Here is a 24,308-nt window from a genome sequence, read left to right as displayed (position 1 = left end):
GGCTGTAGCAGTCACTGGAAAACAGAGCAGCCACACCACAACTGAAAAACTGAATCAAATACTCACAAATGCCGGAAAAGTCTTCCAAGAGGGCATTGGAACACTAAAGCACATGAAAGCGCAGATTGTCCTCCAAGATAATGCCGTCCCCAAATTCCACAAAGCTCGCCCAGTTCCATACGCCCTTCACTCAAAAGTGGTAAAATGAGCTCCACAGACTGGAAAAAGAGGGTATTTTGTCCAAAGCAGATTGGTCCAAGTGGGCGACGCCTATAGTTCTAATGGTTAAAGGGAATGGCTCAGTACGCATCTGTGGAGATTTTAAAGTAACCATTAATCCAGTCCTGACAGCCGAACAATACCCCCTACCACGTATTGATGACATCTTTGCTGCACTGGGCCAGGGTAAACGGTTCTCAAAAATTGATCTTGCACAGGCTTATCTGCAGATGGAGGTGGACGAGTTTTCCAAGAAGTACCTGACGATCAACACCACAAAGGGCCTCTATCAGTACAACCGCCTGGTCTTTGGTACAGCATCAGCCCCAGCAATATGGTAGAAGGCCATGGAACAAGTCCTACAAGGTATACCAAACACGCAGTGCTATTTGGATGACATTGTAATTACAGGAACTGATGATAATGAACACCTGGCAAACCTGGAAAAAGTTCTCAAGAGACTGGAAGATTTTGGATTAAGGGCTAATAAGGCGAAATGTGAGTTTTTCCAGGATGCCATAGTGTACTGTGGTCACAAAATTGACAAACATGGACTGCATAAATGCAAAGACAAAATCGATGCTGTTTTAAAGGCACCACCACCACAGAACACTAGTCAATTGCGTTCTTTCTTGGGCTTGGTAAATTATTACCGTAAATTTCTACCCAACCTCTCAGCAGTGCTCTACCCATTGAACTGTTTGCTACAAAGTGGGACTAACTGGCACTAGTCAAAAGAATGTGAATGTGCTAACACATTTTGACCCCCAGTTACCACTCAAGCTTGCTTGTGATGCTTCCGCATATGGGATTGGAGCAGTACTGTCACACAGATTATCTGATGGAACAGAGCACCCAATAGAATTTGCCTCAAGATCTTTAAATGCTGCAGAACGTAACTATGCGCCAGCACTTGTACGGTAAGCACTTTACCCTAGTCACTGACCATCAGCCACTAGTGTCAATCTTTAATCCAGCTAAGAGTGTTCCAGCAATGGCGGCTGCACGACTGCAACGGTGGACACTGTTCTTGGGTGCTCACACCTACAGCATTGAGTATAAAGGCACTCATCAGCATAGGAATGCGGATGGACTTTCCTGACTTCCACTAGAATCTCCACCGCCAGAAAACACCAAAGAACCAAAGAACATGTTCTACATGTCTGAGGTGGATCCATTTCCAGTCACAAGTGAAGAAATCGTGCTGGAGACAGGGCGCGACCCTATCTTCGCCAGGGTGTTTGATATGACACTGAAGGGCTGACCTAACAAGGGTGATCCATCATTGCCAGCTTATTCCAGATCAGCTCACAGTGAACCAAGGATGCACCTTATGGGGAACGAGGGTTATTGTACCACCAAAGCTGCGTTCCAGGGTGCTGACTGTACTACACGAAGGGCACGTAGGCGTGGTGAAAATGAAGAGCCTAGCCCGAAGTTCTGTATGGTGGTCTGGAATTGATGAACAGCTGAAGACAATGGCCAAGAAATGCAGTGTGTGTCAACAGACCCAAAAGTCACCATCAACATGTACTTAGTTGTGGTTGATGCACACTCAAAGTGGCCCGAGGTTTTCTGTACAAAGGCAGCAACCTCTTTAAAGACTGTTGACCTCTTAAGAGCCTTGTTCTCACGCACAGGCCTGCCACATCAGATCATGAGCGACAATGGAACACCTTTCACTTCTGAAGAATTCCAGCGTTTTGTCAGAAAGAATGGCATACAACACACCACCATTGTGCCATATCACCCAGCTTCCAATGGCCAAGCAGAACGCTTCATTCAGACCTTCAAGCAGTCCATCAAGGCCATGGACAAGGACAGTGGATCACTGCAGCACAAGATCACAAACTTCCTGTTGGCATATCGTAACAGCACACATGCCACAACTGGACAGACACCAGCAATGCTTTTTCTAGGACGTCCACTGAGATCACAATTGGACTTACTGAAACCCAACCTACAACGGCAGGTACAGCGGAAACAGTCTGGTTCTGCCCTACATTCCAGAATGAGACCTCTTCGCACCTTTCATGTTGGACAGAATGTATTGGCCAGAGACTATCGCAACAATACTCAGAAATGGCAGCCAGGCTCCATTGAATCACAGACTGGACCGCCAACATACATTGTCAACATCGGCCAGGGCATTGTCTGGTGTAGACACATTGATCAGCTGTTGGATGCAGCAGTACAGACAGCTATGGACCCAGAGCCTACATATTGTCCAAGTGTCCCTGAGTGCACTGACCACATGCCTGACACCACTGACAACTCAGAAGATGGTAGAGGTGATCTGGAGACTGTTACACCTGTGACTCAAGGCCCTGCTGCTAGTGTCACCCCAGTAATGCCAGCGGGGACAGAGAGACGTTATCCTGAAAGAATTTGTAGACCCCCTGAGAGACTCAGGGATTAAACAAAAAAAAAAAGTGGTTAAAATAGTTCAGCATTAGTTCATGCATGTTATGACCTCCCTAGATGTCAATGTAAACATCAATGCTGGAAGGGAGGAGTGTTATGTAAGTAATCTCAGGCACTATATTTTGTGTTGCTATTGCGCATTGATATACTGCATAAAATAGGCTTGTGCATTGATTTGTAATGAGAGTGTGAGTGACATGAGTTCAGCAGTAAAAGGAGAACAGCGAGCTCTTAAATGAAAACATGTCGTCTAGTCTTTCTTAATGTTAAGGTTGAATGTGTGTGTGTAATGGGACATACACAATAATGGCCAACATGTTGAAATTGTGGAAAACTTTAAATTCCTTGGCACAATTCTGGACTCCCAGATAAGCTTCTCTGAAAATACAGAGTACATTTTCAAGAGATGCTCGCAGCGACTCTATCTTCTCAGAAAATTCAGCAGCCTCGGTGTTAGTCAGCAGATCTTAGAACCAGTTTACAAAACTATTATTGAGAGCGTTTTAAATTTTCATCCCTCTGCCTAGTATAGATTTAAGATTAAACTTTCTAGAATTGTGTCAATGGCAAGCAGAATAGTCGGCAAACCCCAGAAGCCCTTAAGTCAACTTTTTACAGAAAGAGTGAGGAAGAAGTCGAGGAGTATCCTGGCAGATAGCTCCCATCCTCTCTTCAGCCAGTTCGAGCCTTTGAAAGGGAGGCGCTATAGAGTCCCTCTGGCAAATAAAAATGTATTTAAGAAGTCCTTCATCCCAAGTGCCATTAACATTCTTAACTCTACAAGTGACTGATAAGATTCAAGACACAGACACTGACAACAACTATTTTTATTTATTTATTTATTTAATGTGCAATGTGACCTTGTCTACGTTGTTTTATTAACTGCCTGTCTGTTTCTTATGTTGTTGTTCTTGTGTTTTGGTGAGCCGTGGACAATAAAGATATATTCTATTCTGTTCTAAACTGCAGCTTTGACCGCAACACCAAAGAGCCAGGCTTGTTGGTATGGCAGTCAGAGCGCATACTCAACCGCAGTGACAGCACTCCGTCACACTGCCCTCCCCTTCTCCCATCCCAGGGTGCCCTACTCACCAGTGCTTCATCCATCTCTGGGGTCCCTCACACCGTGCTTCACCAATCTCTGGGGTCCCTCACAGTGGGGTCAACCTAACCTGGGGGTCCCTCATACGGCTCTCACACTGGGCACGCCTCCGATGGCCTCGCAGCCAGTCATCCCACCGCTGACACCATTTGTAGTGAAGGGCAAGAGCAGTCACCCCACCTAGCCCCAAACCTGGGTCTACGGGATACCAAACTGCAGCTTTGTCCGCAATGCCAAATTTGTAGCGAGGGGCTAAAGCAGTCACCCCACCCGGCCTCGAACCCAGGTCTACGGGTTACCAAACTGCAGCTTTGACCGCAACGCCAAATTTCGTCGCTACATAATTGGCCAACATTTTTTTTTTTACCCGAGTAGTGGGTGACCATAGGAACCTATCTACCAAGTTTGGTAGCTCTAGCATCTATAGTTTTTGCTATGCAAACACTTTTAGGGCAGAAAATTAAAAATAATAAAAATCGGAACAAACACAATAGGGTTCCAGCACTATGTGTTTGGACCCTTAATAATAATAATAATAATTTGCATTATTAATTATAGAATTTCAAAGTGCTTCAAAAACAAATCTAAGTTGAATTAAGAAGAGCACGCTAATGACATGATATCCAGGATGGTGACAAACTACAGCAGCATACCAATAAAATATCAATAAAAATACAGTAAAATGTAAACAAAAACAGGAATATCATTTACCACTCAAATGCCGAATTAGAAAAGTATGTCTTTAAATGTGATTTTTAAAAGGATCTGACAGTAAGTCTCCAGTATATCAGGCTGGAGAGTTCCAAATCGGCTTGTCCTTGCCTTTTTTGTTTACTCCGTGTTTAAAACGTAACAAAGCAACCGCTGACCTAACTGTACAAATCTGGCTGGTATGGGACAAGCAGGGATGCATTCAGGTGCTAAACCAGTCTGCTACAAGCAGTAATCATAAAATCGATTCTAACATGTACTGGAAGCTGGTGCAGTGACTCAATGACAGGGTTATTATGATCTCTCTTTCTGGTTCTTGTTAGGTCCGTGGCAGCAGCATTTCACTGGAGTTGTAGCTGATCAGTAATGGAACTAGAGATACCAGATAACAAGGAGTAACAGTTGACTTGTCTAAATGAGAAATGTGTTCCATTTTATAAAAAAGAAAAATCCCAACAAAATAAAATATCCTTAAATTTGCAAAATTTTGAAATTTCATAAGACAATTGTGTGTAGTGATGTGACATTACAGCTGAGCACAGCTCTCTGGCAGTGTTCATTTTGGCAGCTGATTTTGATTTAGTCTTAGTCTTAGTGTTTTGACTAAAATGCATATTAGTTTATGTCACATTTTAGTCTTTTAAATTATTAGTCTAGTTTTAGTCAACAAAAACTATAGAAGATTTAGTCTAATTTTAGGCAAATGCATTTTAGGCAAATGTCACATTTTAGTCAATTTGCATTTTTTTTATTAAATCATTACGGTGACCTTTCATCAAGCACACAGATGTTCTTAAGCCAGCTACATTCATTAGGTTTTCTTCTCAGGGCCAGGGACTCCCAGCTGTAGCCTAAACTTGATGCATTTAAAAATACAGTTACATTCAGAAAGGTTGTGTCATGCACTGTATTCTGTATAAAGATGTAATAAGTGTATTTTGCACTGTGGAAGGAATACGACTTATTCTTTGGCTGTCTGTCAAATAAATCTGACAATTTAATTTAAAAATATTCTTTTGCACTCGGTTGTTTATCATTGCAGTGCAAATGACAAAAAAAAAACAACTGCAATGACATACAGTATACTCAGGGCATATAACCTACCCACAATGTAAGACAAAAGTCAGTGCAAATATAGTATAATTAAGTCACTTATATGTTTGGAATAGTAGTGCAAATGACCATAAAGGACATACTAAAGTGCTGGACAAATAAAGGACACGAGACTTAGTGATAAGGGCATTGTCACTGTGCATCTGGAACACAGCATTAGCAGTAGTCTCAACCCAGAACTGAGTCAAGCAAAACTCAGGCAGGCTATTGTCAGAGCGGTGCTTCTCACTTGCGGTTACCACATTCACACTAGGATTAGCGTGAGTGAAAGCAGACACAGAAATAAAACCTAACTAGCATAATATTTACATGGTACATGAAAACAATCGAAGATCATAATAATGGTTATAATTTTACAATATCTCTATGACACAAGCATAATAGGACACTGTACACTAGCTGTCCTGTAAACAAACAACGCCAACAATTGCTATTGCACTGGCAAGCTAACCTAAACACTAACAAGTAACACATATTGGCCACCGCTTCATTTGCAATACTGTTCCTAACGACAAAGTGAAAAAAGACAATATTTCTACTGACTTTGTCTTACAGTGTAGGACCTAGCTCAGAACAACGCTAGCATTGCTGGACATCCTAGTTATAAGTTTGCGAACTTGCCAACAGCGAATGGCAAGAACGAGAGTGAGCGCTGTTTGTATTGTGCTGTAGAAAGGGAAAGTAAGAGGCAGACCGAATTAAGGAGCAGTCCAGCTAGCTAGATAATACAAGGAACATTGACTTAGTAGGTTGTTCATGTAATGTTAACATTCATCCTGCCCCAATCAACTTACCTACCGATATGCACAATTAACGTTAACAAGTCAAGAGAACAAGAAAAGTTAGCTGTCTGCTTTTAGCTAATTTTGATAGCTATAGAACTTACCCTATCATATATTTCTGGTTGGTGGTAAATGGTAAATGCCTCGATGTATGTACTGTTTTTCCCACCGATTTTGTACCCGCACGGTCTGCATTGTGTTTTATTGTCAATAGCATTAGTGATATAGATACAATTTCTCCATAAATCGGCTATTTTTTTTCTTCCGAGTGTTCCACTGGCGGGGCAGCATGACCTGGACCTGTATATCAACCAATCATAAGCATGCAGTACTCGGTTATGCATATCTTGTAAAGTGAGTGACTGTATGTAATTTGATTTTAATTAATTAATCGATTAATTGATTAATTATTTAATTAATGGTAGCTAAATTGCTTGTCTGTCTCTGACATTATCGTTTCATTATTATTCGTCAACGAAAATTGTACTATATTCCGTCACAGTTTTTATTTCCAAAGGTGCATTTTTATTGGCAGATGCTATTTGTACCCGGGTGTAAGTAGCAATGATATACAGTGCCATGCAAAAGTTTGGGCACCCCTGGTCAAAATTTCTGTTACTGTGAACAGTCAAGTGAGTAGAAGATGAACTGATCTCCAAAAGGCATAAAGTTAAAGATGAAACATTCTTTTCAACATTTTAAGCAAGATTAGTGTATTATTTTTGTTTTGCACAATTTTAGAGTGGAAAAAAGGAAAGGAGCATCATGCAAATGTTTGGGCACCCCAACAGATTTGAGCTCTCAGATAACTTTTACCAAGGTCTCAGACCTTAATTAGCTTGTTAGGGCTATGGCTTGTTCACAATCATCACTAGGAAAGGCCAGGTGATGCAAATTTCAAAGCTTTATAAATACTCTTGACTCCTCAAACCTTTTCCCAACAATCAGCAGCTATGGGCTCCTCTTAGCGGCTGCCTAGCACTCTGAAAACTAAAATAATTGATGCCCACAAAGCAGGAGAATGCTATGAGAAGATAGCAAATCGTTTTCAGGTAGCCATTTCCTGAGTTCGTAATGTGATTAAGAAATGGCAATTAACAGGAATGGTGGAGGTCAAGTTGAAGTCTGGAAGACCAAGAAAACTTTCAGAGAGAACTGCTTGTAGGATTGCTAGAAAGACAAATCAAAACCACGTTTGACTGCAAAAGACCTTCAAGAAGATTTAACAGACTCTGGAGTGGTTGTGCACTGTTATACATATAGCTGATATAGGTATTTCTGTATATTTCTGTTTCTGTTATTTAGCCTACCCTCATTGATAAAAATGGACAAAATAACAGAAACAGCTCTTATGACGCCTTCCCACCACATGGTACCAGCTCAACTTGACTCGACAAGTATAACGCAATACAAATCAACAGCACCACAGATTACATCCTCCAAAATGAATTTAATAAACACCTCTCTGAAACAGATTCAACAAAAACTGAAAATTATAACTTTCATGAACGTAGGATCTATTGCAGAACTGTTGTATTAGACTGCATTAGTTTTAGCTAAGTGTACCTAATACACTGAACCCATTCTATACTGCATTCATCTGCGGATTAAATTCGATTACAAATGCCTGTCTGAGAGATGTCAGTGTTAGCTAGCTAGCTAGCTATCGCTAACAATGTTCCAATGTCAAATTACACTACTACAAGGGCGTTATTTAAAGATCCATGTAAATTAGCTAAATTATACGTGATGTATCTTGAATTGGCAAGGTTGGCTACTGCCACAGCATTTAATTTTAAGTCGACTTTCTTAGTGTGACTTGCTAGCTAGCTAAATTAATAAAGCAGCAAGCTAGCAAAGGTTAACGTTTATGTTATGGGTAGTTAGCCTGGTCTTTCTGGAGCTTAACAAAACCAGATAAACCACAAAAATGAATGAAGGATGGTAGAAGCTAGTCATATGTCATATTAAACTTGTCAGTGTTGCTAATTTACAATTTGTTAATATAATAACACCAGCTAAACTCCTGCTTACTATCATTATAATCGGCTAACCATCTCACCCTATATTTCCCAGGATTACTTGTGTGGTCCTGTCTGAAAGCAGAACAATAATTGGATTCTTTGTCTTACTCCGTACCTGCTTGGTGCTTTTCGTTTCAACAGGGTGTGTTGTCGGTAAAATGTTGGTCGTAAAATGACACGCCATCTCTTCACCATGTAAGTCTATGGGGACTAAATGGCGTTAAATAACACGCGAAAAGCTGAAAATGCGAAATGTCCTTAATAGTGGCGTGATATTTATACACCATTCCATGATATCACGTTGTTAAATCAGCTAGCTAGCTAACCCTTGGTTAGCCAACGCTGGCTCAAACATACTGTAGCTAGCTTTTACCAAACTGATGAGAAATGTCTGTATATAGTCAAAACGGGAATAAACCTTACCTTAAAGCAGCGTTCTAATATAGATTTCTTCATTATCTGACAAAATGAAATGTTCACAGCGTTATCATTTGTCGTACTAATTAGCTACCCAAGTAGCACAGTGTTAAGATTTGTCGTAATCCTTATAGCCAGCTAGATAGTGATAAAGGTTATACCAGTAAAATCGCCTCGCACGTTGAAAGAAACGGTGAAATAATTAGCTAATCTTTGTCTCATTAGGTAAATATAATTTTCCAAAATTAATTGTGACTGCATTTATAGAACATCAAACATTGTTACAGACCATCTGCTGCTCACCTTTTCTTCGTAGCTCCAGCCGTATTCTATTCTTTTCCGTTTCCCTTGCTTGCAGTCGTTATTGGACATGCGCACTTGAGTTTGTTTTCCATTCTTGTTTAATGGGTGCAAATAGCCTCACAGTGGGCCAGGGCTATTCGTACCCGGGTGCAAATAGTCACTCCGATTTTTTTTTTTATTTCGTCTCATTTTCGTCATGGAAAAAGGTTTGTTGACGAACATTTTTCATCACAGTTTTCGTCAACGAAATTAACACTGCTCTCTAGTCAAAGTTTAATTTTGAGGTTAAGAAAAACAAAAATTATTTTGACTTAAGGTTTTATATTTTTACTCACAAATGCAAAGATTCAAATTCTTTATTTTGTTCCCATAAAATTGTGTTTTTTTATGTTGGTTAATTTCACTATTGCATTTTAACTGCTATTCTAATTAGTTGGTAGTTTAGGCTTCCCCCTCTCACCTGACTGCATGAAAAAAGTGAATGAGGGCAATTACTGTAGATCGGGGTACATGTATTTTGAATAGCGTAAATTTCATTATCTTCACAGGACTTAGCTAACTACCACAGGAATAACTTGCTATCATGTTAAACTGTCTTGTATTTTAACAGTATGTTGCTTAGCACCGCACAGATTCAGGTAGTATCACATAGCAATCACATGGTTGTTTGTTATTGTTTTTTAGTTTTGCGGGGCACTTGAACTGCTAGTCTTAGTAGTCTCTCATTAGATTGTTAACTGAGCAGGGAATTTATTGAGTGTATCTACACTGAAGTGGCAGCCTTGTCTCTCAGTCTCATCATATAAAAACTAGGCAGTCTATCTATGGCAGTTGATCATCTGAAAAAGGCCCTGGTGCATCACTGTCCCACATTGTGATTGTTAATTAACTATGTGCATTTAATCTCATCCATTGTATGTGAATGTTTTACTTCAGGGTGTGTGTTGGTATTGTGTTGATTGATACATTTAGGCTAGGTGTGCACTTGTGGGCTTGGCCCTGTATTTGACACTGGTGCTTATTTGTGTGTGGATGGTGGTGTCCTTGTTTACGTAACATTTAATGTCTTTTTTTTGTATTCACTTTGTGCTCGTCTTTGGCAGTCAGTCCTTCACGCGCCAAGGCGACCCTCACGCATTCCCTTGCCATACTTCTCCCATCCCAGGATGCCCCACTCACCAGTACTTCACCCATCTCTGGGGTCCCTCACACCGTGCTTCACCCATCTCTGGGGTCCCTCACACACTGGGGTCAACCAAACCTGGGCCCAGCCTCAAAGCCGGGTCTACAGGGTACCAAACATGCGCCTTTGACCGCGACGCCAAAGAGCCTGGCTCGTTGGTATGGCAGTCAGAGCGCATACTCAACCATGGTGACAGCACTCCGTCACACTTAGCCTTGCTAAAATTTATATTTACAGTCCATCCAGTCTGAGCTTCAAATAAAGGACTGCCTCCCACAATACAACTTCCTGTTACCCTTTTCTTGTGATTCCCCACTTAAAAGATAATGTCTAATCCACTGTCATTCTTTGAAAAAAATGCTTCAATCATCAATATATTTTCAGGACACTGGATAATTGCAGAACATCTGAGGTGAAAGGGATCATGGCAATGCTCCTCTTTTTATTTGCTATTCAGCAAGGGAGATATGGAAATCTCTGACATATCATCAGACATCCAATTTTCCAGCTGTCTTCATTAAAGACATGGTGAAAAGTACCTTCAAGAGTTTCCAACGTACAGTGATAAAGCTAAGATTTTTATTAATTATACAAGTTTGAAATGTAAGTCAGGGCTCAATACAATAAATCACAATTGGGCCAAAACCTTCATTCTCATTGGGACTGCACACAAATGTGAGAGCCTGCATGCTTCCTCCACTGAAAAGAAATGAAATGATTTCCAAGGACCCAATGTGTGATGGATGTTACCAATCGTTGAGTTAATGAAAAGCTTCTAGCACAAGCCCTGCCAGACCCTTGGGTTCAGCTTCACCTGCATTGATGTTACAGAGAGATCAAAAAGATCACTTTTTACACAACGTGTACTCCCCTAGTCAGTGAGGTAACCAGGGTCGTAAGGCAAGGTGCATACATGGACCATGAAGTGAGCAAAGCAACAGTTTAAATCTACTGGAGAGTCTGTGGGTTCATCACAAGAACCCTGCCATCTCTTAGCTGCATTTTCATTGAAACTGCATAAAAATATATTGAAATCACAGAGAAACAGGTGGCACTTTTACCTCTTTTTTTACTTTATGGTTTTGGTTATGGTTAATTTTATGTGTAACCTTAATGACATGCAAATGGTAAAATGGGGAAGTTGGCCTATGGTCATACAAAAGAAAAACCCAGGGTGACCTACATTTATGAACTGCATGTCATTCTAACAGGATTATGTCAGGCACTATCACCATGGAAACATTGTGACTTTCTTGAATCACAACTCCCCCCCCACAAAAGAATAGTGATTCAATTTTGAGTGAAAATGCCTATCCATGATTCTGAGCCTTACAGTAACCCTTTGCCTATTCAGCCAGTTATTTGTCAAAAAGTAACATGAAAATCTCAATGTGCACCTACAATATTTTCATTTCTGCAGAGCTGAATACAAATAAAGGCACGGAAATGTCAAAGGGAAGATTTGTCAGCTTTTCCCTTAATGGTCTAAAGTGAGTGGGCCTGGGTTTGTAATCTGTGGAAAGCAAAGCAAGTTAACAATTATATTGTATAATAAGGTTGTTTATTTACATTTAAACATTTAAATAAGCCTCCATTTTATTCAGTGTCCTTTAACAGTGCTATGAGGGGACATCCATAGCTGCCAGGAAACGAGTGTTTGGCCAAGGACAGTTGCCCTAGCACACTCATCTGAAGTCAAAACAACTGGAATGTTTTTCAACAATCTGAGGAAATTGATCTCACAAGACCTGTCCATCTGTCTCTACAGTTACCATCAGCTATTGATTTGCGTGTGGTTTCAGTAACAGAACTGTAATGCTCATAGCAAATAGTGGAATGTTCCTTTAAGAGAGCATGGAATTGTGGATGTGAAACTGGGCAAAACAAATAGAAAAAGGGGAGTGGAAATGAAGGGGAGTGAAGGAAAACAGAAATAAATACAATGTAGTTCATGTTCAAATCCACAATACATGTCTTTTTTCATAATAGACACCACACAAGCCAAGCCCATTCAAGCCCATTACCCCTCACACAGTCTTGATGCCTTGATGCACACAGCCACACCTATCTAGCATCCCCCTGACTTTTAGTGCAGTCTTGGTGGTCAGAACATTACTTAGTGTCAGGGTGTTAATGAGGTCAAGGGTGTTTTTTTTCTTTGAAGATTCCCTATTGAAGCAGAGGTGGTGACTGAATTCAAGACTACAACATTATGAGAGGAGAAATTTAAGGGCAGGGGTTAAATGGCATTGGTACACATTCTGTGATTCTACCATGGACCAAATGATCCCATTTCTGATAAATGGGGTCTGCATTAGTTGGGGATATTCATGTACCAATCACAGAAATAACATGTAGAATGCATTCTGTAGCCCTTTACTGTTTTCCATGTCATATGCACATGAATATTTTAAGAAAATAAATGACCCTTTGTAATCGGTTCCACCATTGTGTGCAGGTAAGTATAGTAGAAGCCTTGTATTTACATCCATTATAAATGCTTTTCACATTGGTGGAGTAATTAGTTGTGTTCTCATAAAGGAGCACAAAAAGCCAGTTATCCTCACATTCCCACCATCAGGGATTATGGAAGAACAATTTCCATTTTTAAAGCTTCTAAATGTAAAATCGTGCTAAAATGTGCTACTTAGTATTTATAGAATACAGCAGCTGAATTTCTCAGAGATTTAGATCAAAAATAATAAATGCAAAAAAACGTAAAACTCTTAAGGCAAATTTCTGCCAAAATTATTTCTGTGCTACAACACAGATTGCCATCAAAGCCAGAGTGAAATACATAGATACTGTTGTTTTTAAAAGTACCCATTTATAGTGCTCACCTTTTTGTTTGTCATTATATTGTATCGAATGCACTGCTCTGATTGTTTTACTGTTTGTGTAACAAGGAGACTGAATATTACCCTCCTACCAATCTCTGCCACTGCTAGAAAAATACATCAGGGTATTAAATTAGGACTTCTTTCCCGAATAGCTTCATCAGAATCCAACACCAACTTCAGCAGCACCAGCATAATAGGATTTTCTTCCATGCAGTCCTTTGAAGTCAATGAGTTAGCTTGTCGGGGTAAAGACTGGCACTCATGATGTGCCTTAATTCCAAATGAGGGTCATTAGCATGCTGGGACACTGTGTCATAGGAGTTGTGTGAGGCTCCCTTGTGCCTAAGTAGAACAGCTCCTCTTACAGGGGGGAAGAAGACTCCTTAAGAGTACAAATTCCACTGTTTTAAAAACATCACCTTCAGCACCCTTCTGACATAGGAGCAAAATACTGTTTCAGTGCATGAGTGGTTCTCTGCATGCTACAGCTTGTATTTTCCTGCCACTGAGACACTGTGAAATCCATGTAAGTGCTGGAAATGTGAGGTCTATTTGTCATTGTTGTATAAATGCCACTTTAACCTTCTCTAATGGCTAAGTGTGCCATCAATATTTGTCATTTATAATTCATGCCGGAATTAGCATATGAGACGTGAACTGTCCAGTTAAATATCAGCCCAAATTAGTCATGTATAATATGTTACATACTATGTAGTTATTTAAACATTTTAATGATTGTATTGTGCTGTAAATTGCAATGACTGCCCCCCTGCCCACTTAGCCTAGCAAAAACAGCTGTTCAAGCAGACCCCACTAAGCAGGCCTCTTTTTCTGAGAGCAAAATCATATCCAATTTGTCCAGCTGTGACAGAGGTGGTAACGCTCTCTGAGTCTCGGGCACACATAGCTACTCATCCTCACAGACACCAGCTAAACAGCAGACACCAGCGAAGAGGTGGGTAAGTTACTCAAATGCTTTGGACACTAATGATATGTATCTTGTGACAAATGACATGGATGTTCACATATGAAACTCCAGTCATATTACTGTGTCTCAGGCTAGTAAGAAGGTGTACATCTTGGTGTACACAGACAGCAGAAAACCAAGAGTTTTACTACATTTGAACGCTTAATTTTCAAATTAAATTATACCATGTTTTAATTTACAACTAGAATATTGTTTTATTTAATTTGTAGGGGATATGGACACATATTTGCAACCAAAAACAAGTTTATTACAAGGCTTACACTCAGCATCCTAAATATATGGCCCTGGCCATCTGGTAAGGAGAGGATTGTGCTCTGCATGACCCCTCACCCTCATCAGGCCATAAAACAACTACTTGCCATTTGTAAGTGGACTTCATGACACTGCTCTTGATTTTAACTACAAATATTCTGGCACAGCCATGCATGTAACACCTCTGAGACACCTGGCAAACGTGATCAAACGTGATCTCCGATGGGGTCACCCAGAGTTTACTGGAGATTCTCAGGTCTCTGTCACGAAGCGTCTACATGGGCTTCTATTGTCCAATTTCCTCTAATTGCTGCACAAGTTTTCTATCAGTGACCGAACTGTGTGCCCACGTGGACTATAGCATTTGAAGTAGCTCTATATAAGTGTGGCAAGAGCAATGTCTGAGGTTCCCCCTTTTCTTAATTCAGCAACGTGTCTCTTTGTAATTTTCCTGCGTTGATGACATTTCTGCTGGGCAAGGATGCGAGAAGACCAAGCTGTGGTTAATATGTAGTGCTTTCCCTTATGCATGAGCTATTACAGATGCAAAGATGACCGGATCTCTTCGACATGCCCCATGTGATGATGTAAGCCTGGCAAGGAAGCCAGAAGAGGTGGACCTCCAGTGACAGACCTGGACAATGTTTTTTTCCCCGACAATGGTCAGGCAATAGATCTCCCTTGCACGTCTTTCTCTCTCTTTGGCGACAAACCCAGAATCCTCCAGTGGAAAATGGACTGTGGCCTTCCCAGTAGGCCTACAACAAATGAGCTTCCATCCCCTCAAGTGTAATGGACTGGCTCTCCTCAATAATTCAATGAATATTATTGTTTAATACGGGTATTGTGAGTAGCTTAGCTGATTTGCTCTTGTACAAGATGTGTTTAGACACATCCATGATTTGTACAATAAACATTTTTCCCCATTACAAAACTGATTAGACTGACTTAACAAACAGTTAAGTTAAGCTTGTCAAAATAAGGTATCATTACTTATACACACGTTTAAATAATGTTTTGCCAGCACACAGCAAACTATGGTTATCACTTCATTATCTCCTGCTGTTTGACTCAGCTGCTGAAAGCCCACTCTGACATACACACTCAGCGTTATCTTTACCTTACCCTTTTGTGTGTTTTGTCCAGGAATAACCTTTTTCATCATGTTTTCATTAATTAATTTCTCATTGTCTGTGTAGATGTTCTAATTTATTTTATTTCATTTTGTCAGTGTTTGTGTTTTGTTAATAAATTTGTTTTATTAATTACATCATTGTCTTATCTGTATTTTGTTTTGACAAACCAACAGACTTAAAAGACTTCATTTTATTATTTCATAGTCATTGAGGAATGTTAACTATCCTCACCAAATGACTGGTGCCCCTATGGGGATAGCGATATTCCCTACATAATTAGAGGAAGTCTAATATCCCCTACAAACAGTACATCCAATTTTAAGTAGCATTATACTACAAACATATGACAATTTGGTATTGTTTATTTATTTATTTTATTTTATTTGCAGTGTTAAACAGCATTCTGTTTGAAGTTATATCTGTTTGTGAGTATGTGTTTGTATGGGCACAAATTCCCACAGACACCCTCCAAAATCTTGTGGAAAGCCTTCCCAGAAGAGTGGAGGCTGTTATAGCTGCAAAGGGGGGGGGGGGGGGGGCAACTCCATATTAATGCCCATGGTTTTGGAATGGGATGTCCAATAAGCGCAAATAGGTGTGATGGTCAGGTGTCCACATACTTTTGGCCATATAGTGTATCTGCTGAAACCGTAAGTTAAGCCTAGACTTCGAGACTGAGTGAGCCTTTGCATCCCAAACATGAGCAGGTAGAGGGTTCAGTAAGAACTTAATAAGGGATGGCTCGATTACCTGCAGTACTTTTTGCTACTTTTGGAATAACAAGTCAGTCAGCACCTTGCAGACTAGGTGCACATGGGGGGTTACATGGAAATATGAGATCACTGAGATACAGAGAGACAAGCCCAGTTAAAGCCTTAGAAGTAAAGACATGTAGTTTTAATTTTGAATTTAATAGGTGGCCAATGACGAGAGGCTAACACTGGGGTTGCATCAAGGCTGGATTATGGACCAGTGAGGCCAGTGCCCTGGGGCCTCGGACTGCCAGGGAGCCTCCAGGCCTCAGGCCGCGCACGGTGCATGGCCCAAGACCTCCGAAGGTCTTGCCAGGGCCCTCAGTGCGCACAGTGCAAGCTGACCACTAGGCCCCTTGGTGCTTATAGCGTGAGCTCACCACTAGGGCCCCCCAGTCCCCTTGGTGTTTAAAACGTGAGTTGACCACTATTCACGGGTGAATCAATGTCATGGATCAAGGTTGAATCACTGTTGAATTTTGTTTCAGTTTTTAAAATCGAATCAACATTGATATCGCAACCTTTTTTCAACATCTTACTTTTCAACATGGGTGATTTAAGGTCTTGTGTCAATGTTGAATTAACCTTGAATTAAGTATTGATTTTGAAAATCGAATCAACGTTGATATCACAACATTCTTTGAACGTCTTACTTTTCAACATTGATTAAACTATAGATTGAGTTTCCTTTTCACTCTACACTGTACAATTGTGCATTCAATTATATTATAACCTAGTTTTCAATTGGATCAACATGACAATACTGACTGAATCAGTAATTTACTGTACATATCCCATTTTTTTAACATCTTTTTATTCAAATTTTCCATATTTTCATGTGAGTACATTAGCTTGGGGGGATCATCACATCAAAAAAGACAATGGCACAATATACAAAATAAATAATACATAATTAAAGCATACGATCACTGCAAAGCAGAGAAACTATGGCATAATGAAGAGCATCTTCGTAAAAGGTTCCTGATACAACAAATGATATCAGACCATACAGTTAATGTGTTCACATTGGCTTGGTGTAACCTTGCTGTGGACTTCCCCAGAATGCATATATCTATAGTGTACCCAAGTATATGCAAATGAAACCCCAGGCTCTACCCAAACCTAGAATACCTTTTTTAGCTGCAGTCAATCCTGCCAATAAAGCATGTCTTTTTGGTCTACTGAGCACAATATCTGAATCATCCCCAAGCACCAACAAACCAGGACACATAGGAATGTGCACACCTAGAAAATCCTTAAGTGTTGATACCATAGTTCCAAAGATCCTTTATTGGAGGGCACTCCCAATACATATGTAGGTATGTACCAACTATTCCTTATGAACAAATTGTACAAAGATATGTGTCCGATATTTTCATTTGAAATCTGCAGTACGGGGTAATGTAGAATCTATGCACCGCCTTAAAATGGATCAATTGATGAGCCAGATTTTTTGAGGATGTAAAAATATTGTGCCAGATTGAACCCCAGTCTACAGTAACACCTAAGGTATGAAGTTCCCTACTCCAAATAGTAGAAACAGCAACATATCCCATGTTTTCAATGCAATTCCCATACAAAATATAGTATACTTTAAGTATACTATATTTCAGTATACAAAGTACACTATTTTGAAGGTACTTTAAGTATACTAGAAATGTACTTAATTATATACTTTTTTTTTACTAAGTAGACTAAATTGGCCCACTTTTTAGTTTAGTTTAGTTTAAGTTTACTTTTCAATACTTTAAAGTATCTGTGTAGTGCACTTTCAATTTATGATGGAGACTTCTTGAAGTATACTTCTGAATACTTTAAAGTATACTTGTATGTATTTCAAGAAGTCTACTTCATAAATTGAAAGTGCCAATACACTTTCAATTTACTAAGACTTACTGAAATATTTAAATGTATACAATAACTATATTTTTATATCAATGTTTTGATTTTTGCATGTTAGTGAGCTGGGCAAGACAACAACAGATTCTGAATACAGAAGCACTCTTGCGGAGGGAATGTTCTCATTTGTTTACTGAAATCATAACACACCATCACTACTGTTTGAACAGCGAAATAATTAACAAAATATTTACAAGAAATTCTACACACAGTGCCTTTAACATAGTACAAAATAGTACAGACAGAACTCTTACTTATTTTGTAATTTAAAGTCTAATTAAGGCATCCTACGCACCGATCATGGCATCAATCTTCTCAGGGTCCAAGGCTGGTTTGGATTCAAGGTCTTTGTGTGCTCCAGATTGTCAGCCAGTCAGACTGGATGTAGCCAAGGTTTCCCTTCCAAACACCAGGACAGCAAGATCTCCAATGTAGACGGAAGGGTCCAGGCTGTTTAGACACTTCAATTGGCAGGCAGACACACAAACTGCAGATCCTGGCATCAGCGGTATCTGAAAAATGATAATAGAAAGGACAACATCAACATTTTGGCAAATAACACAAATATTTCAGTCGTTTTGGCATGAAATAAATGCATTTATGTAACTTTGTACAGAATCGTGTTGTTCTGAAGAACTTACAAGCACTGAATTCCTCCACAGCAGTTCATCATGCCAGCTATGGTGCTGAGTGGAACAGTCTCCAAAGCGTAAGAAATACCCTTTTTAAAAACAACTACAAACCTTCCATGCAGCGACACATGCCTCAAACAATTATCAGGTCACAGATATACATTAAAAAATCCGAAGGCACTGTCGCAGCACTGGAGGTTTGCGAATTTTTTAAAACTTTTTAACATTTTTTACTTGCACCCACCATCCCCTTCTAGATATGGACACTCAGTTATTTCTTTACCAGAGATGCATTGCTGATCTTCATCATTCATTAAATCAGTTCTTCCCACTTCCACAGATTGTCTTGAAAGAAATACAAGCAAACGCCATGGTGCAAACCATAGATTGAAAAACTCCCAGAGGACGACAGTTGGAGGGGAAAAAAAAAATTGAGACAATTAGCAATGTCGCTTCCGTTACCCGTGCACGCAAAAAAGAAACAAGAATAACTTTCTTGTGAAATCTTTGAAATCTTTTTTTCCTGCATTCATATGTATTCTAATGCTTCTTCAAAAAACAAAACACCGACATAATTGGCGCAATTCATAAGGAGTGTATTTGAAACCAGAGACATTTCATGTGTTTCCATCATTTAAGTGTCACCAAAAACTTACCTTTAAAATGACCCAAAGAAGAGGACCTTACAAACGGTACCTTGAGCACCCAGATGTAAGGATTCCCAGAAGAACAAAGGAATGAAGAGGTAAGTTCTAGCTAAAGTATGCTAACCACACAGTAAATTTAATGGAATAATTTTAGCTAGGCCTATATGAGATAACGTTAGCTAGCTAGGTAAGTGCTTGCTAACAGTTACTTACCTTTTATCAGAATCTTTGCTTTTAACTTTAGATAACTGTTAGCCAGAGTAACCAGTTAGCTAAGGAAGTTCGATAGCTAGCTAGATAGCTCGTTTGCTGTGTTAGCGGCAGGGAAAAAAATCACCCTGTACCTAACTTTATTCTTAGCTAGGTAACTAGTTTGCTGATAAAAGTATCTAGTTTGCAACTTTTCAACAATAAATATAACTAGTTTAAAAATATATAGCTAGTTAAACATAACGTTTCTTAAATTTCATTTTATTTTATTTTTTTCTTGAAGCTGAAGCTATGTGTTATAAAAATGTAACATTTAACCGGCTGGCTAGAGTATTAACTTAAATAATGTACCGTTATTCTTTCGCATTGCTTCAGGCTGCAGAGAAAGTTAATGTCAATGCAGAAGACTCTGTATCTGATCCCAACAGAAAAGAGGAAGACCTACTCAATCCCAACAGTGAAGATCAAAATGAAACGTGTGTCTGTCAGTGTATGTGGAAAACCCACATTATCCCACTGCCAAATCCATTTGAACGGAATTAAAGGTCCATTCAGCAGTTGTTTTTCTCTTCTGTTGCACTTGTAAAATATGTTTAAAAATACATTCATTTCCTGTCTGTCTGGGGCTTTCAGTCCTATTACTTTTAACAAAATGTGGAACAATAAAAAATATAATCAATACTAAATGTTTCATCTGACTTTTCTCTATGTTACAATCACACAATACATACAGTAAGTGCTGCAGATGAATTGATTTATAGACATTTCCATTAATACTCCAACTGATAATTCTTTAATAGTATAAGAGTATACAGCTTCATGTTTTGGCAGTAATAAAGGTTACAGCCTCAGTAATAAAAAAGCTTCAGTATGCAGTACATAATAGAATTTCCTTGACATGAATACTTAGTATATACAAGATGAATCTCAAAAAAGTAACTTCTACTGTACAAGTATTTCGACTGTCTTGGCTGTAAACTTACATCCTACTCCAGTATAAATGTATACTATTTTTTCTCTTTGGTAGTAGGCCTATACTTAAAAGTATAAAGTGCTAAATAAGTACACAATTTTCTAAGTGTACTTCTTGAAAGTATATCAAAAGTAAACTAAAAGTGTACTATCCAATTTTTAGTCGGCCTATACTTTAATAAACTTTTTTGTAAGGGTATACAACTTGCTTTGCATAGCTTGCAATACTGCCATCCCTATACCATATACACAAACATAATTAAAAAAAAAAAAGAAGAAATAAATAAAATATATATATATATAATAAAATGCTAATAAAATAATAATAATCATTAATAATGATCATAATAATAATTTAAAAGGCAGAAATTTCTTTTGTATGATGTTGAAGACATTGTCGATTCAAGACACAGATCTTGTTAAAATTTCAACTTTGATTTATAATTATTTTGTTAACCTTTTTACAACCATTAGGATTAAACGTTTTTTCAATGTTGAAACAACAACTGACATTATTTCAACAACCACATTTCAACATTGAAGGTTGGTCACGTGCCGGCTGGGATAAACGAACTTTAGGTTGACGCTTGATCGAGTTAAACAAAACTAATTTATTCTCGTTAATGCAAAAACAAGTGGAGTACATAGTAGAAACAGATACAGTAAATTTATATTTTGTTACTTGTTTCTTCCTTAAACCTGTAATTCAACGGGGTAAGAAACCCGCGCAGCTCCTGTAAACAAAACAGAAAATACCGGCAAATTTGCTACATTGCATTACCACGTCAACCAAAATTCGCGTCTTTGGGTCACTACAGCGCGATTTCGTCGATTTTTTCGCGGGACAAAATATTTTTTCGAACGGCTATCCTGTAAATGAACACATCAAAGACGAATGTTCGTGTGCGAAAAAACGGTGTTTAGCTTTTTCAGAACAGGCTCGATTTTCATCCGCGACAGGAACGCATTCAACCAATGAGGGCGTAGGTTGTGGAAACGTCACACTGCTACAGATATGAAGGAGTCGCTTATACATTTTGTGTCTTAAAACGCAGCGCTGTTTGAGAAGGGCAACAAAAGTTATAAAGATAACGACTTTAAAGACAATGTCTGGAAAAAACATAGGAGAGGAGCTCGGAATGAAAACGGTGGTTGTACAGTCTATGGTCCGTAGCCTACTTTGTGATGTGGTGAAGCTTGATAGCCAGTCTCAGCAAGCTAGCTACGTTGTTCGTTCAGTCCTGCTGACTTCTCCGTTGTGGGTGGGTGGTGTATAGAGCACTAGAGTGACTGTCTACCATTTCTGTGTATTCCTTGAAAATGCTTCAACGTAAACGAGTGGCAACTGTGTGTCTGTTGTAGTTGAGGAGCTCAGGTAGGTCCGAAAGCGGAAACTCCCCGCGTTCTCGCCTCCTTCTCAGGATAGGATGTAGCCTACCAAAATTTTTTTCTTTTTTCAAAGTTCATTCAATATATATCAATAATCATTCTATATATATCAAAGTTCATTGTATATATATCACTTTTCATTCCATATATATCAAAGATCAATATATATTTCCTGTTTGGCATGCCATAATACACACACACACACACACACACCTGCATTCACCTCTTTCAGAATTGTTTACATCTCTGAATCAGAAAAAATATTTTCGATCTTCTTTTTTGCCAGCATTTCAGCTCTATGTGCATCTCTTGTTAGAATGTCCTTGGACCAGATTGTTGAGACATTTACTCATGCTAATTCCAGACAACAGAAATGAGCATTTGATTTAAGAACAGCTGAGACTCATTATATGAATGAGTGTAAGAACAAATTTTGGTATTTCCACACGTTTAATGAATTCAATGAGACTTTTTTTATATGTACTCCCCCCAAGAACAAAATATGCCCATTTCTACAAAAAAATTTGATGATGAGTAAAATAGGCTGTATAAAATAAACAATGCAGGTCACAGGATAAGTCATTATCAGTCTTAAGGAACTGTATTGCAGCTTCTTGTTCACTGGGGTATAAAAATAAAGTAACACGTTTATAAAATTTATTTGGTATCCCGCACTCCTAGACCTTTTTGGCTGCATACGGGTGGAACCTCATACATGCTATAAAATCTGGTGGTGGATCATTGATGCTATGGGGCTGTTTTGCAACCCCTAGTCCTGGGGTCCTTGTAAAGGTCAATGGCATCATAAACTCTACCAAGTACCAGAACATTTTAGCCAAAAATCTGGTTGTCTCTGCCAGGAGGCTGGAACTTTGCCACAAGTGGATCTTCCAGAAACACTAGGCACATATCAAAATCCACAAAGAAACACAGTTCTTCATAAAGTTATGTAACACAAAATCAAAATTTTGCAATGGCCTGTGGTTTGAACTGAAGAGGGCAGGATTTGGAAGGATTCTGTATGGAGGAATGGTCTAAGACAGCGTTTCCCAAACCTCTCCAGGAGGACCCCTTGTCCTGCATGTTTTAGATCTCTCCCTGTTCCAACACATCTGATTTAAATGATCAGTTTGTTATTAAATGGCTTCAGGAGTTCATAACAAGTTGTTCATTTGAATCAGCTGTGTTGGAGCAGGGAGAGATCTAAAACGTGCAGGACAAGGGGTCCTCCAGGAGAGGTTTGGGAAACGCTGGTCTAAGATCTTTCCTAATGAGTTGTCTAATCTCATAAAACATAGAAAAAGGCTTGGTGCCATTATCCTGTCAAAGGGATGTTGCACAATGTTCTGAAAACAGGAGTGCCAATAATTGTGACACTTAATCTTTTCAGAATTTGAAATATATCATTTTTGTTGATTCCATTGATTCATTTATAAAGCAAAATATATTCCAAATGATGTTGCAATACATACAATTAAATCACATAATGTGTAGGTGTGACACCTTGTGGCCTGTCCAGTATACTAAATCAAAATGCTTTGAAATATGAAGACACATATCACAGAAGTCTTACATACTAAGAAAGGACAGATTTAGCACATACTAAAAACTTATAGAAAATTACTGTCATGTCAGAAATCATGTCTTTACAAACTTCAGCGTACTGCATTTTAAAGAACTGAAGATATAAAACTCAGTACTTGGTTTCTTTTGTTAGCTAGACTGAACAATTCACAGACAGTATTAATATTTTAGCATACTGCAACTGTTACGGGTGTGAACCTGCTGTGTTGTGAATTGGATGTTACGTGGGCCGGCGAGCGAGCGAGTTTTGAATCGAGGTTCTTACTGCTTGCTGCCAAACCCTTACGGCCAACGTCGTTGCCAGTTGAGCTAAAGACGAATTGCCGCTAGCCTGTAGGCAACAACACTACTTAACCAGGTCTCAGGGGAGTGACGTAGCCGCTGCAACCGCTCAGCTACCTGCTACCCGCTACCTAAGGCTTTACGCAGGACTCACACGAGCTAATCACTTCAGCTCTGCTACACAACATTTTAAGATGGTATGTCAAAAGGGTTGTGGGAGGTGCTTCATGCCTGCTCTAAAGACAACAAATAAATGGGAAATTAGTCTACTAATAATTTTCAATGACAGTTTATATTTCTCCTAGTATATCTCTTCTGTAAATACTAGTTGTGATACGACACAAAACACCAGCTACAACAAATCTCTCTGTGTTTCACATCAGCACAGTATCTAAACTACTGTAGCTTCTTAGCTGTCAGACTGATGTTTGGTGGTGTGGAGTTTCC

General features: G+C 39.2%; 1 protein-coding gene across 1 annotated transcript; it reads left to right on the top strand.

Moving 5' to 3' along the window:
* Positions 1 to 449: 449 nt before the first annotated feature.
* Positions 450 to 22,032, top strand: LOC118786452 (uncharacterized protein K02A2.6-like). Its single transcript, XM_036541510.1, is given in 4 exon segments — positions 450 to 531; positions 1,522 to 1,743; positions 1,746 to 2,087; positions 22,028 to 22,032. Coding segments are annotated over 4 exon segments (651 nt in total).
* Positions 22,033 to 24,308: the final 2,276 nt, after the last annotated feature.

This window comes from Megalops cyprinoides, chromosome 12 (genome assembly GCF_013368585.1).
Source record: "Megalops cyprinoides isolate fMegCyp1 chromosome 12, fMegCyp1.pri, whole genome shotgun sequence".
In the NCBI taxonomy this organism is placed as follows: domain Eukaryota; kingdom Metazoa; phylum Chordata; class Actinopteri; order Elopiformes; family Megalopidae; genus Megalops; species Megalops cyprinoides.
Note: the sequence above shows the minus strand (reverse complement) of the source record. Positions and strands in the feature narration are given on the sequence as shown.